Here is a 16,029-nt window from a genome sequence, read left to right on the forward strand (position 1 = left end):
TATAAACACAGTAATTCATTTACTTCATGGGCATGGAACTGCTCCTTGACTTCCTCCACATCATCCGAGATTGCACCCTGTGCTTGTAGTGAATCCTCGGCAGAAAGCAGCCAGGTCAGTACTAGTTCTAGTGCAGTCTGGTAGCTGTCCAGGTCCACTTCACTTTCCACTGTTGAGCTTCCAGCTGGCTTCTCTACTGAGGATTCCACGAGCTGCTCAGTAAGATACAAGAGTGGATATTTATCCATTAAAGACAGCTCAAATTGTTCTGGTTCATTAGCAAAATAATCAAAGCAATAACAGTATGGATTTTGAAAGAATTATGACCTAGATTCATTTTCTTTCAACAACATTGCAGGATTTGTTCTAAAATTCAGAGGACAGCTGTAAACAAGTGGTAATTCCAATGGTTATATATCCAATTCTACATAAAGAAATGGAAGTTATTGGATTTTGCTCATTACAATGTGTGTTTCCAATTATGTTCCTACTTCAGCTGTATAATGTATTCATTACTGATTAATGTCTTCTGGGACTTAACAGATTTACAATTTCACTTAAACTTGTTGGTTTTGCCACTTGCAGCAGTGAACACAATCAAAACTTTTCAGTTTCCTCTCTACCCTAGCCCTGCTCCCCACACACTTTACTCACTTTTCTGCTCTCTCTAATTCCATCACCATGCAGTTAATAATTTGGACCATGGAAATGACAGATAGATTGCTGGGAGGTTTAGTAAAAAAAAATGGGTTGACCTCATCTCCTACCAGACTTATATTTCTATTTACTAGATCCTTGACCACAATGAAAAAAAAATCTATAAAATGTACAAAGCAAACATTAAAAATTATAATTCCCCAAAGAACCTAAATACAAATTGACACAATCAGTCCAGTCAAACCGACTGAGGCTGTACTACATTTCACAAGGAGAAAAATAGTGCTTTTTGGACTTCTTTATCCACCAAGTCATTTGGTCATAGGATCTTCATTCTGAGCTCCTGGAAGGAAGGTTCAGAATTCCAAAAGGCTGGTGAAGTTTCTCCTTTGGTGTAATGACAGTGATAGAAAGGAAGGTGTGGATGAAGAAAATTCAAGCCAAGGAATCCAAATGGAATTTGGTTTCAATATAGTAATAGAACAATGAAAAGAGTTGGAACGTGCATACTATAATTGAGAGAAACGTACCAAATTACATTTCCAATGTGACGAATACATGAACAACAAGCTGGAGGAACTCAGCAGGTCGGGCAGCATCCATGGAAATGAGCAGTCAACGTTTCAGGCTGAGACCCTTCGTCAGGACTGAAGAAGGAGGGGGCAGGGGCCCTATAAAGGTGGGGGGGAGGGGGAAGGTACAGGTGAAAAACCAATCAGAGGAAAGATCAAGGGGTGGGGGAGGGGAAGCAGGGAGGGGATAGGCAGAAGAGGTGAAGAAGGAATGTAAGGAGAAAGCAGTATGGGTAGTAGAAGGCACAATCATGAGAGAGGTGATAGGCAGCTGGAAGAGGAGGCAGAGTGAAAATGGGATGGGGGAAGGGAGAGGGAGGGAATTACCAGAAGTTGGAAAATTCGATGTTTGTACCAAGGGGCTGGAGACTACCCAGATGGTATATGAGGTGTTGCTCCCTCTCCCTTCCCCCATCCCACTTTCACTCTGCCTCCTCTTCCAGCTGCCTATCACCTCTCTCATGATTCCGTCTTCTTCTACTACACATAGTGCTTTCCCCTTACATTCCTTCTTCACCTTTCCTGCCTATCCCCTCCCTGCTTCCCCTCCCACACCCCTTGATCTTCCCTCTGATTGGTTTTTCACCTGGCACCTACCAACCTTCTTCTTCCCACCCTCCCCCCACCTTCTTTATAGGGCCCCTGCCCCCTCCTTCTTCAGTCCTGACAAAGGGTTTCAGCCCAAAACGTTGACTGCTCGTTTCCAGGGATGCTGCCCAACCTGCTGAGTTCCTCCAGCTGTTTGTACGTGTTGCTTTGACCACAGCATCTGCAGTGTACTTTGTGTAACCAATGCATGAGACATCCAACATTCGATTGTTCCAAGCTTGCAGCTAAGCAAAGCTGTGGGCAGGGAAGAGTACATTTAATTGTCCAGCCCAAAATTGCCAAAAACAACCAGGAAAGCACTTCGATCATGATTGATGATTGTTCCAGAAAATTCTAAGCATAGTGATAGAGCAGCATCCTCTCCCCTTCCCCGAATTGTACTAGAAAGAACGAAGTTTCATAAAGAGATCAACTATAAAATAAATAAGATGTCAGCAACAAACAGATGTTCAATCTTCTCTGCCACAGATTAGCTTACAAGACTTCAACATTTCCTCCAAGATCTCTACTACAATCTCTGGAGCACAGTCAGGCCTCGCTGATCAATCCATTCAAAGTGTAATAGGTTTGGGACAGTTAAAACTGTTCGATCAGTTCGGTCATTCAGTCTCTTGTCCAAAACGACATGAATATTTGCAAATCATTTAAAGCTGATTTTTTTTATTGTGCACAAAGATAAAGATGACAGAAAATGAATTCTGTTGCTTTCTCTCCAGGATGACAATCCTTCCCAGAGTAAGCAAACTAAACTAAAACTGTCCAGAAAATTGCAAATGTTACCTATTATTTTGTATCATTACTTTGGACATGCTTGCAGTCAATCATGCACAATATGAAATAAAAATATTGATTTTTAAATGTGTTATGTAAAAATTTAGCTAATATCAAGTTGCAGTCTCAAAGGCAATAACACTTTCTCAAACTGGTAGGCCTGGACAAGGCACAATTTTGGCCTACTTTTTGGTGATCTGAATGCAACATCCTGTCCATATCTCCAGAGGCAGATCAATTATTTGAATATTAAAATCAGACCATGGGTTTTGCCATCAGGAATTCAAAACTGAGTCCTAACTTCATGTAAGGTTAGCATGAGAAAAATAATTCTGGCATGATATTGAAATACTGTTTTAAATTATTGTCGAGAAATTCACTCAAATTCACACAAATTAATTAAAAGGCTCTTGTCAGTACATTATGCTCAAACTCAAAGAAATGGAATGAATTTTTGAGGCAAAATACAATACATTGACACAACAATTTAGCAACAAGGTATGTGACCCCTTGAGCTGCTGATCTTTTTGTTTGGCCTCAGTTCCATTTTGCTGTCTTTTCTCCACAAAACTATTTCCCTCACATTCAGAAATCCACCAATGTGAAGCCATAATTAAACTGTGACTCAGCATCCACAGAATTCCCAAAGTTCAAAATGTTCATCTCATCTCAGTCTAGAGTGACCGTTTCCTTATCCTAAGACAATGGTCCTGCACTTGTACTGCAGTAGAAACATTGCCACAGTGTTTACCCCATCAAGACGGATTAGAATCAGGTTTCATTGAGATTACACATTATTTTCCTGAGCTGTGGGCAACACAGGCTTATTTTGCTCAATTCTTTCTAAAAACAAAACTCTCTTTGCAGGAATTAAAATTATGAACTTTCATTTTCTCCACCAAAACAATTATATCCTTGCAAAAATAAGACTAAATCCTTTGCAATGCTGCAGGATTTATCTTGCACATGCTTTCACAGCAAGACTTCTATACTCTTATATTCAATCTTCCTACAGTCAAGGACAATGGTCCATTTGCTCATAGAAACTTGTACTAAAACACTGGATTTTTTTGCAGCTCAAATCAGTCCTGCTGGAAACCAACTCTGAATAGTCTCACACTATTTAGAACATATGCTACTTTTCTATTCATTTGAGCAAATGGATGTGCTCACATTGAATATCATAGCAATATCAAAAGTGTTATGTACCATTCAGAATTGAATGGAAACCCAGATGTGTGGGTGAAAGTAATAGAGAGCTGAGAATTAAGGCTATCAGCCACCTCTCATCCTTTGTATTTCATCACATCCATGTTTTCCACAGGGGGGTAAATTTATATTATACATTATCAAAAAAAAATTAAAAATTCATTTAATTTTCATTTGGTGTAAAAGCATCATCAGATATCAAGCCCTCAGTTCACATCTGAACAGCACCATGTACACCTTGTTTTGACTTGACTGGTAATGTTCAGAGATAAGTGCCACTCTGAAAGTTTAAGCCCAGAGGTTTTGTTGACCATGGAATGTATGCCTTAAACAAGCTGCAATTTCCTATGTCAATTGTATTTAAAATCATATTTCATACTTAAGCACCACACAAAAGAAACAGATTCAGGTGCATTACCACTGTCCAAAATATTGTGAAATTTGCTGTTTTGCTGCAGCAGTAAAATGCAAGAACAAGAAACTTACTACAAATTACAAAATAAACACTGCAAAGAAATAAGATAGTGTTCATCTATCATCACAAATGTAATTTAAAATTGTAATATGAAGTGTAATATAAAAGTGATCACAAATATAAAAATACATTGTATTCTTCCACATAAGAAGCAATTGTATTCAGACTTTTCAATTACTACACATTGAATGCCAAAATTAGAGACTTAAACATATGAATCACCCATCATACATACAACTGGGTTCTGAAATAAATTGTGCAAAGAAACTCTTCTTTGTGGTGGCGTGTTGGGGAGGAAGCATTAAGAAGAAGGACGCCTCACGTCTTAATAAGCTGGTAAGGAGGGCGGGCTCTGTCGTGGGCAAAGTACTGGAGAGTTTAACATCGGTAGCTGAGCGAAGGGCGCTGAGTAGGCTACGGTCAATTATGGAAAACCCTGAACATCCTCTACATAGCACCATCCAGAGACAGAGAAGCAGTTTCAGTGACAGGTTACTGTCGATGCAATGCTCCTCAGACAGGATGAAGAGGTCAATACTCCCCAATGCCATTAGGCTTTACAATTCAACTGCCAGGACTTAAGAACTTTTTTTAAAGCTATTATTAATGCTTTTTTGAGTTAGTGATTTAGATGCATATCATATTATTACTGAGTTAAGTATTGTATGTAATGAGTTTTTGCTACAACAAGTGTATGGGACATTGGAAAAAATGTTGAATTTCCCCATGGGGATGAATAAAGTATCTATCTATCTATCTATCTATCTTCTTTTCTCTTGTTAAATGCTGCCATCTTATAAGGGCCATTTTATGTAACGAGTTCTAACATATCAGTGGCAATATTTTTCTGCACAACTCAATGATAATTTTCTTTCAGCAAATTAAGCTGCTCAGGCAAATTTGACGCGTGAAGAATGTGAAAACCTGAGAGTTGAAGTAAATAAACAAAAGCCCACAGGCTGGAATGTATTACATTCAATACAAAGTCTATTTGAAGATAAGCCAGCATCTGTTTGCAAAAGAATGAAACATTAATTATGTTCATCCTGGCTATTAAGCAATTTTGAAAACAATAAATAGCACACAATTTCCCAACAGAATTTGGAGGTTAACAGATGTTTAATATTATTTAAAGCACTTCTCATAAAGTATAAGCATATCTTTTTTACTCCCAAGCTCAGATCATGTTAAAGAATTTAACTTGGTTGAATTAATCAATTAAAAAGTTATCTTTTGCCTAGTAATGGAAGGATTTCTGACCTCACTTTCAACATTACTATCACTTAACTACTCTAATTTTAAATTAATCATAGCGTGATGATTTTTTTGCATAGTTTGAATCCATTTTTACAAAATAATCCACATTAAAAAAAAGTAAAGTTGAGTCAACATCACATTCTTCTTGTAGCAAGAGAAGTCCAATTTAAGGACTAAATTCATATGAAAGCTCCAATAAAAATGAATGTTGAAGTGAAAACGAGAGTGAGAAAATCTCTTTAAACAAAGCATCACTAATAGGTAAGTGGAAAACGATCTTTAACCATACAAGAACATTTGCTACACTTGATACATCAATTATTGTTTATATGTTACACCATCAGTTGTACTTATTAATAGTGGAGGTTTTGCTGGTGCTCTGCTTTGGCAGACCAAAGGTATGCTTGGAGGGTTAAAAGAATGCAGTGCATTATAGATTAAATAAGCAGGTGTACGCAATTTCTCCACCACTCCACCATGAGCAGTGGGTCAGCTAACTTCATGAAAGAATTCAAGTCGTGAAAAAATTACTGGACCTCTGAGTAAGTGCCTTGTGGCTACAGGAGATTGAATTTGGGTGAGTTGATCAAACTTCCAACACTTCAAATAGCTGTTCCCCTTGAGAACTGCCTTTTTGAAGCTCCCAGCAGACAGAAATTTTGGGGAAAAAAAACTTCGCTTTTGAAAAAAGTAATGCTATGAGGTTTAGGTTACTGATCAAATATCTCCTTCCATATTGCCATTCTGAGTTCACTCCCTCTGATGGCAAACTGCAATTGCAGCATTGTCAGTCACAGCCTGGTAATGGAGGCTCCAATGCAGAGAAATGCAAAAGGCTGCAGAGGGTAGCAGAATGAACCAGCTCCATTACAGGCACAAACCTTCCCACCATTAAGAGGTGGTGTCTTAAGGTAACAGCATCCATCATTAAGGACCTTTACCATCTGGAACAAGCTCTCTTTTTGTTTCTACCATCAAGCAAGGAGGTACAGAAGCCTAAAGATACACACTCAACAATTTAGTAACAGCTTCTTCCCCTCTGCCATCAAAGTTCTAAATGGTCCAGTATTTCCTTTTTTTGTTATTTAACTTTATAGTTTACAGATGTTCATGTCTTTGCACTGTACTGCTGCTGTAAAACAAATTTCACATCAAATGCCAGTGATAATAAATCTGATTCTGAAGCAAAAAAGTTCTTTCCTTACACAGATCATAACAGTTCAGTTACATTTTTTTTTAATACCTTGAGGTTACATATATTTCATTCTGCAGAACCAAAGTGCAAGCAGTTTGATGACATGCAAGCACTTTCTTCCACCAACTTTATAACCACAAATAGGAAAACAAATATGGCCCAGATCTGGTCACGTCTTTGCTGACAAGCCCCACATCCCGAGCTGTCATTTCCTCCCACAGGTTTATCTAATCCTGAACTGCCTTCCAATATCTGCTTCCAAAGCGTTGTTCCCATCTGCTGACAGTCAGCATGAAACCAGGTCAGTAACATTCTGCCGCCTCAAGCTGTCACGTACCCTGCAGCTCTTAGCTCCTCAATAATATCATCTTTATTTCAGTGCAATGACTCGGAGCTTCTCAGTTTTGTGGGGGGGGGGGGGGGTAAGAAAATACCAGCTCCTCGAACACATGGTAATAAGTAATGCAACAACCCAGTTACAATGAGCATCAGATGAAAACAAGCCATTGATAAATACAAGAATACATATGTTCTGGGATGGCGCGGTTGAAATACTTCTCTACCAAAGGAGCTGTACGGTGGTTCCTTCCCTCCGATAGCCTGTCGATCACCCTTGGGCAAGGTGTAACATCAGCTTAATCCCCCGATCAGGGTCATGTGAAGCCATAGGAGCAGGTGGTGGATGTTCATAGGAGCAGCAGGTGCATATCACAAATTTTGGTTATGTAACCATTGACACCAGGTAGACAATCTCTGAAGAGTTTGATAATGGCTGGGGTCACTCATAGACACTGTCCAATAAAGGCAATGGCAAACCACTTCTATAGAAAAATCGTGATATTGGAAAGACCATGATCGCCCAAATCAATCTACAAGGTACAACATGAACAAAGGAACATACGTGTATACTTTGCTAACCAGGACCGATTAATTACTTCATTTTATTGCTTTACACAAAAGCTTCAATCAAAGGAAGACAAAATTTTCCTTTATTCACTTCTAAGTGCCAACATACAAGTGTATTAAGTGGAACCACATCTGAACTTTGGGTGACGACATTCTAAAAGCCACTTAGCAACCACATACTTTTCAATGGCTATGGATTTTTCTTCTCATGACCAGAACCCAACACATCCTAAACAAAACTTTTCATTCTGAACCTCATCCTTAGTTTGGCATCACTTCCCAATATATAACTTGATAGTTTGGCACTAGAATTAGATCGATCTCTCTGCCAATCGAAAATCAGCAACGGTATTACATAGAACATCAAAGTTTATTCCAACAGTTGGAAACAATACTAATGAGGTAGAGATGTAGAGAGATACAGAGATAGAGATATAGAGAGAAAATACACATATTATATATATTTTGTATGCTTCCTAACACAAATTTTCCTGTCAACCTAGCATTGGAGTTTGGAGCTTATCGTAATCTATGATTCTTCTTCCTATTAACCAATTTCATTCTATATATATTGACAGCACCTAGGTTTTCATTGCATTCGACAGCACTTAATGTTTACCATACATTTTTCAGGAAATAGGCATCTCTGGCAAGTCCAGGAGTAATCCTTGAGAAGGTGGTGGTGAACTGCTCAGGTCATTCTGGTAAAATCACTCTCACAGTTTTGTTGGAGAGGAAGTTCCAGGATTTGGACCTGGCAATGATACGTTGCGATACGTCAAGTTAAGATTGTGTGCAACCAGAATGGCAACATTCAGGGTGGTGTTCCTATAATGGAAGGACAGGGATTTGGGAGGTACTGTGAGAGAAACAAAGAATATTTAAGCCGGTGGATGACGTTGCAATCAAGCAGGCTGCTTTGCCCTGCAAGATGCCCAACCTCTTACATTTTGTAACAGTTAATGTTTGATAAGAAAATGGAGAGTATGCCATCACACTACGAAATATGTGCCTCACACATGGTGGAAAAGCTTTGAGGTGTCAGGAGCTAAGTTATCCTCAGCTCAGATGCAGTTAGTTGGGTTGGGTTTCTGGTCAGTGACTGCATCTCCAGCATATTGATGGTGGGACACTTGTTGATGACAACGCTATTCATTACCAAGGGTTAAGTGGTGTGATGCATAATCAACAAGGACATTGCCTGCAAATTTTGTGGCATGAAGGTACTGATCAGGCTGGAAGTTGTTTAGCTCATTCTGCATATAAATAAGGCCTACTACATGTCACAAGTAGCTGTGACTGCAGTTAGCATCAGCAAACATTTTCATCTTTTGTTTTCATGATGGAAGAAAGTTTAATGGCTAAGTTGCTGAACATGGTCTTGTTGCGGACACAGCCCAGAGAAGCAATGTCTTGATGAAAAGTTTGCTCCTTCAGGTTCTCAACAAAAATAACAAGATCCAAGACCCAGTGTTTGGGTTTTTCTCTAAAACATTTCAGAAACACTTTTTGAAAAAAAAATCGAAGCACAAGATTTTCTAGTCATTCCTAAATTCAGTAAATGAAACTCTACTATCTTCACTGAGACGTGGTCAACTTCCTGAAATATGACAAACATCTTTGACCCCATCATCCACTACTTATTGAGTTCCTTTAAGTGTTAGGCTTAGTTCAATCTAAGTTCTGTCCACTTCCAGCCTTGCTTTTAGAATATAAGTACTAAAAAACCTTACTTGAAGTTCAATCGGCCAGCTGAACCATGTAATTTTTCTTCATGCTTCTATGACTGAACATTCTATCCTGAATTATTAAACTTCAAATGTGTTAGAGCCTAAAAATGTGAATTATAGCTAGCTGTAAGATAGCAAGAATATTCTAATATGCACAGGGTGCAATGCATCATGTGTATTGAATTTAGCTCAAACTATAAATCACAATGGGGTTGGCATGGGACAGCAGATGTGATGGCATCACCTTTTTTCAATAGTTGATGCAACGTTGGGCATCTGCAGAAGGAAGCATCATGATTCAGGTCCACTATCTGGGGAGAAGAGCAGTAATGACTCATCCATGAGGTGCAGATATTTAACTGCCAGACATCCTGAATTTTAAGGATGTGCTATTTAATTGTCCTCATTACTGATGTCATTGAAGCTGCAAAGCATGTGTGTCAATCATGTTGCCCATTGAACGTCCCACAGCCTCCTCACTCACACCATCACCGACACAAGGAGAACAAGCCTGCATTTTCCCAGAGAACATGCAGCAGTAACTGAGGTCAGTGGTCAGTAAAAATTTGTATTGTATTGCAGACAAGAGCATTACAAAACTTGGGTAGAATTTCCAGCCCCGTGTGTTCCTGCATAAGTAAATGCTGTACAAAATAAAAGGGATCTGAGGTCAAAAAATCTGCTGTAGAGAAAGGAAAGGCACTATCAGTCTGCTGGTGCTGCTCTTCGGACTTCAGGACTTCACTGTTAGCCAGCTGCTTACTCTTGATTACAGAGCGACATACCGCATTGGAAGTATGATGATAAAGACTTGAAATTCAAATAAATCATATGAATCTTTAAACCCCAATGACACAATCAAGCCATTCCCCTTCTTGCTTCCATGCACACAGATGTTATAGTTTGAAGACATCTACACTGTACAGTTCACACCCAGTTGTCAAACAGGTCACGTTCCAAAGAAACTCTTCAAAATGCAGAAATTCATATAACAGAAGATACAGTAAAACCTTAAACTTTGGAGAGAATGTCAGCTGCTGTGAATGGTGCGAAAAGAACTCTTAAGTTATCTCTAAGTATGCAGAAAATTTTAAACATTCCATAATCATTTGAACTAGCTGAGACACGCAAGTAATTTTGTTAACTGCCGTTTTCACCAAATGGAAGAGAGTAGTTGTAGAAGAGCTTTGTTTTCAACTTTAATTATTTAATAAACTCCTTTGCATTGACTAAAAAATTTAACTGTTACTAATTTATTATAGATCTGGTCTTTGTATGACAGTATCCATGTGTCCTTGCACTGCTTTTAAACAAATAAAGCCATTATAAAGTAACAAATTGAATGGAAATTTATACACTTTGTTGTCAAGAAGGTTCATTATGTTAATGTTAATAATCACCTACTAGGGAAGAGTTGTAAACATTGAAGACATTGCTGACCTTTTCCAGGACATTACTGGCCTTTTCCCAACATCTTACTGTGTATACGAACTTGATGGTGGGTAGAGTGGTACCAATGATGCTTTGGGAAGTTCTAACTACTCGTGCATAGCCCTCCTGTCCACTGCAAATAGCCATTCAGTACCAGTGAAGTGGGGAATCATACAGGATAACAACGGGCCACCACATCAATGTTAACTGTCAAGTAGTCATCTACACTTGTCCCAATTACCAACATACTTAGCTACGCCTTGGTGATTTTTGTGTTCACCTTGAACACTTTTTCACATGTTGATGGCTCCACCATCCACTCAGGCAGTACATCTCTCACCACTAGCTTGGCTCGAAGGGCTGAAAGAGCCTAGTCCATGGTGTATCACTAAAGAAGTAAATAATGTTTTCCTGACTCACTGTAACCCACAGGTAGAAGGCGGAGGTCCAAGTGGTACAGCAATTTAAATCCTCTCTTCACATTAGTGAAGTGAACTCTCCTTTATTTAAAGCATAAGAATAAACAGACAGCATGATAGTCATATGAAATAGAATTGCCTCAACTACAGCTATTTACCTTGTTCCTACAGTCATATGCTTATCTATTGTAACTCTGAATGGGGAACATCTTCAGCAAACCAATAAACTATTTTTCAAGAAGCTGAATGCACATTTAGTAAGAAGAGCCTCCATTTCAGCATGGTTTACACAACTAAATAATAGATTTGTTATTTCAATGTGTTGGCGCGTGGCCTAGTGGGCAAGGCATCAGACTAGTAACCTGAAGGTCACTGGTTCGAGCCTCAGCTGAGGCAGCGTGTTTGTGTCCTTGAGCAAGGACCCGTCACCGGTGCCAAGCTGCTTGGGTCCTAGTGCCCTTCCCTTGGACAACATCAGTGGCGTGGAGAGGGGAAGGCCTGCAGCTTGGGCAACTGCCTGCACCCTGGAAACTCCAGGCGCAGATCCATGGTCTCTCGAGACCAATGGATACCACCACCATCTCAATAGTGACCCATTGGGTTAACTAGTTGATTAATTGTTATTCATTTGGCTGCAGTAACTGCGGTGCTACATTCCGCCCATATTCAGCACCACTTTATTTATTTATTTATTTAGCGGTACAGCAGGATTCCCCTCGTTAAGCATTATTTTATATCTAATATTGCTGACCAGCCAACCAAATAGGCTAAAACCTAACTAAAAGGCTTTTTTGAAACTAAAATCTAAATTAACTCTATATAAACACTGCCCCTAGTCCTGAGAGTAGCTTTTCAAGTCTAACTTCATTGTTTGATCTGCATCAGATTTATCATAAAAGTATAAACAATATAATGAATTATATGCTGTTCTTATTCCTGGGTAAATTTACCTCAGATATCAGAACTTAAGGGATATGAGCAGAATGAATCCCTTCAGCACATCGAGTCTGCTCTGCTATTAAATCATGAATGATTTATTATCCCTCTCAATCTCATTCTCCTGCCTTCTCCACAAACCTTTGACACTCTGGCTAATCAAGAACCAATCAACCTCCACTTCAGATATACTCAATGAATTGGCCTCCACAGTCGTCTGTGGCAATGAATTCCACAAATTTAATACCCATTAGCTCAAGAAATTCCACTTCAGTTCTGTTCTAAATTAACGTCTCTCCATTCTGAAGCTGTGCCTTCTGGTCTTAAACTCACCAGCTTTTGGAAACATCCTCCATTATCTACTTTATCCAGGCCTTTCAATATTCGATAGGTTTCAATAAGATTCCCCATCACTCTTATAGACTCCAGCGAGTACAGCCCAAGATCAATCAAATGTTCCTCATATGTTAACCCTGTCATTCCTTGGATCTTTCTCAGAAACTTCCTCTGGACCCTCTCTGATGTTAGCACATTCCTTCGTAAACAAGAGGCCCACAACTTCTCACAATATGCCAGATGAGGTTTGACCAATGCCTTATAAAGCCTCAGCATTACCTCCTTGCTCTTATAGTCTAGTCCTCTTGAAATGAATGCTAACATTGCATTTGCCTTCCTTACCACTGACTCAATCTGCAAATTAACCTTGAGGGAATTCTGCAGGAGGACTCCCAAGTCCCTTTGCACCTCTGATATTTGAATTTTCTGTTTAGAAAATAGTGTACACCTTTATTCCTTCTACCAAAGCGCATGACCATACACTTTCCTACACTATACTCCATCTGCCACTTCATTGCCCACTCTCCCAATCTACCAATCTCCCAAATTCCATGCTTCATTAAAAACTTTATAAAACTCTAGTTAGGTCACTACTGGAGTACTGCATACAATTCTGGTCACCCCATTATAAGAAGGATGCTGAAACTTCAGAGAGGGTGCAGAAGAGGTTTACCAGGCTGCTGTCTGGATTAGAGAGCATAAGACGTTGGACACACTCAGGTTGTTTTCTCTGGAGTGGCAGAGGCTGAGGGAAATCTGATGGAGGCTTTTAAGGTTATGAGAAGCATAGACAGAGTGGATGCACAGTACCTTTTCCTCAGTGTTAAAATGTCTAATACCAGGGGGCATACACTTAAGACAAAAGGGAGCAAGTTCAAAGGAGATGCGAGGGCATGTGTTTTTACTCCAAGTGGTGAGTGTCTAGTTTGTGCTCCTTGGGGTGATGGCAGAAGCAGATACATTAACTACTTTTAGATATGCACGTGAATGTGTGGAAAATGGAAGGATATGGACATTGTCTAGGGAGCGGGGATTAGTTTAGTTGGCCATTCGATGACTAATTTAATTAGTTCAGCACAACATTGTTAACAGAAGGGCCTGTTCTTGTGTTCTTGTGTGGTAGAGTTCGATGTTCTAGTTACAAACATTTGCAGCTACATGAAATGCTTCTTACCACATTTCATCTGATTATAAGTTTTAAAAAAGAGGTGCATTCAGCAAATTGTAGCTTTGCAGAGAATCTTTAACCCTTAATAATTTTAGATCCTCTTTTTAATATGCCATTTAGTCTCACTTTTAGTTACTGAAATCTTAACAGAATTCAACCAGATTGACCACTGAGGCCATCCAGTATACTTGGATATTACCGAAGAGTAATCTGAGTACATCACAATTGCCTTTATGAATAGACAGACTGCTGAACCTTCCCAGTTCCACCAAAAGAACAACACCATGAGCTGGAAATTAGTTCAAATTACCACTTGAAAATGAATCTTGCCTTAGATATTCCAGGTTCATGTAAGGACTGCATAAATGTTATCATTTTCATCCTTGGAAGCACAGAAAACTTCTTAAGTTTAGAACCAATGCATGAACAATCCACTGCCTGTAGGTGTGAGGCTCGTTAACTTGCTGAGTTCCACAGGTTGAAAATGATGTCTTTCAGGCAGTTCTTCAATAAACTCTTTCCTTTTTTGTTTCCATCTCTTGATTCGTCTTTCTTTACCTGTCTTGACTTGATTTTACCTTTATTTCCAGCCACCAAAGCCACTACCTCTCAGCTGCAGACACCCAGTTTCAAAACTCATCTCTGCCGCTGTCTGAGCAAAGGCTGAATGTTCTCACAGTCATTGCATGGGTTTCCTCCCACAATCCAAAAGCAAACACTTCAGTAGGTTTATTGGACACTGTAAGTTGCCCCTCATGTGCAGGTGAGTGGTGGAACCTGGGGTGTTAATCAAAAGATAGGAAGGATAACGCGGGATGGTGCAGGCCCATTGGGCTGAACAGTCTATTTCTCTTTTATATAACTATACTTTAGAGGCACTGGTACTAATTGCACTGCAGTTTGTGCATACAAGAGCAAATCCATGTAGAACTGTTGTGATTTATTTGTAAAAACTGGGGCAATGTGATCTGATGGGCGACTTGAAAAACCCAATTCACAGCATGCTTTGCAATGTCTATCAGTCCAGCACCTTTAATTATATCATGTTAAAAATAGCATAGTGTTTTGCATTGGAATGATATTCTTCATAATTTGGCATTCCAAGCCTTCAACATGTCCCCACTTATTGGTGACTCATATACTCAAATCGTGTCTGGTAACAATCCTGTCATTATAAAGTGGATACTCATATTTAATGAAGGGCTTTTGTAAGATAATTCCTTTGACTACTCTCCAATTTTCAGAAGTATTCAATTAAAAAAATAATTTCTTGTTATTTCTAAATTTATCTTTCCACCATGTCATCAAAATTACCATGAGCTATGCAGGTAGAAAGGACTTAAAACAAACTTATTTAAGTAGAATATTTTGGTCCACTGGTCTTTCAAGTAAATTACAGGAAGATTATTTTTTGAGGTGTTTTCTATACACTTAAACTCCCCATCTCTTCTTTAAACCTAACAACTGGCTTGCAAAGATAACTTGATTCAAGAACATCACTCATTCATTCTACACAGTTTACTAAGATCACTCCAAGTCAAACATTAACACACAAGCAACTGTGCCTTTTTAGATGCCACCATAAGATAACTCAATGAAATTCAAGGGAGGAAACACTGTGTTAATTAAAACCACCACCATTGGATAGTTAAAATCTTCTCCTCTGCTAGACAACAAAATGATGTAAAACCCAAGCATCAGATCCTCATCAGCTTTGAGGGACTATCTTCACACATAAGGTCTAAAGTAACAATGAAAAAAAAAGGATTAACATGCTCTTGAAACTAACAGCAATTCTGAAGTATGAGGAAACAAAAATAGGCATCTTTGCCATAAAAAGTCAGATTTTAAAACTTAAAAACAAAGGCAATCTATCAATAAATGTGAATGTGGAATGTGCCTCCACAACTACCAATGAAATCTGGTAAAAACTAATTTTAATTTATTGTCAAAGCTTGTTATCAAAACTTCAAAACAAGATCCAACAACATGAAGAATTTCCAGGAGCCTCAAAATAAAATTAATATTTGATCTTACTTATTTAAATTTTCACCATGAACATACAATATTGACACAAAAATATTCAAAACAGGCACTTCTTTCCCCCACATCTCTCATATCTGGTTAATATTCTAACAGTTTCACCAGTTTAAGAGAGAAGACACCACATGGTACTAAACATAGACCAAGAACTTCAAACATAAAAGTCTTTCTTTACTTGTTACTGATAGAACCCTTCAAAATGCCACTCACAAATTGAACACCATTTTGCAAAAAAATTAAATTCTGAAAACTGGATCAGGGATATTTTAGGACAAAGCACAGAAAACTATGTCTTACTTGTTGTAATCTTAATGT

The 16,029-nt window shown here is 38.7% G+C and overlaps 1 protein-coding gene across 9 annotated transcripts in view; it reads right to left on the bottom strand.

Moving 5' to 3' along the window:
• Nucleotides 1-16,029, bottom strand: part of dmd (dystrophin) — a 1,932,045-nt gene that overhangs the window by 1,247,455 nt on the left and 668,561 nt on the right. For all 9 annotated transcript variants that reach the window (XM_073045659.1, XM_073045653.1, XM_073045656.1 and 6 more), the window contains one exon: nucleotides 24-212. In XM_073045659.1, the coding sequence (XP_072901760.1) occupies nucleotides 24-212 (189 nt within the window). The remainder of the gene's footprint in view (nucleotides 1-23; nucleotides 213-16,029) is intronic.

This window comes from Hemitrygon akajei, chromosome 5 (assembly GCF_048418815.1).
Source record: "Hemitrygon akajei chromosome 5, sHemAka1.3, whole genome shotgun sequence".
Taxonomy (NCBI): Eukaryota; Metazoa; Chordata; class Chondrichthyes; order Myliobatiformes; family Dasyatidae; genus Hemitrygon; species Hemitrygon akajei.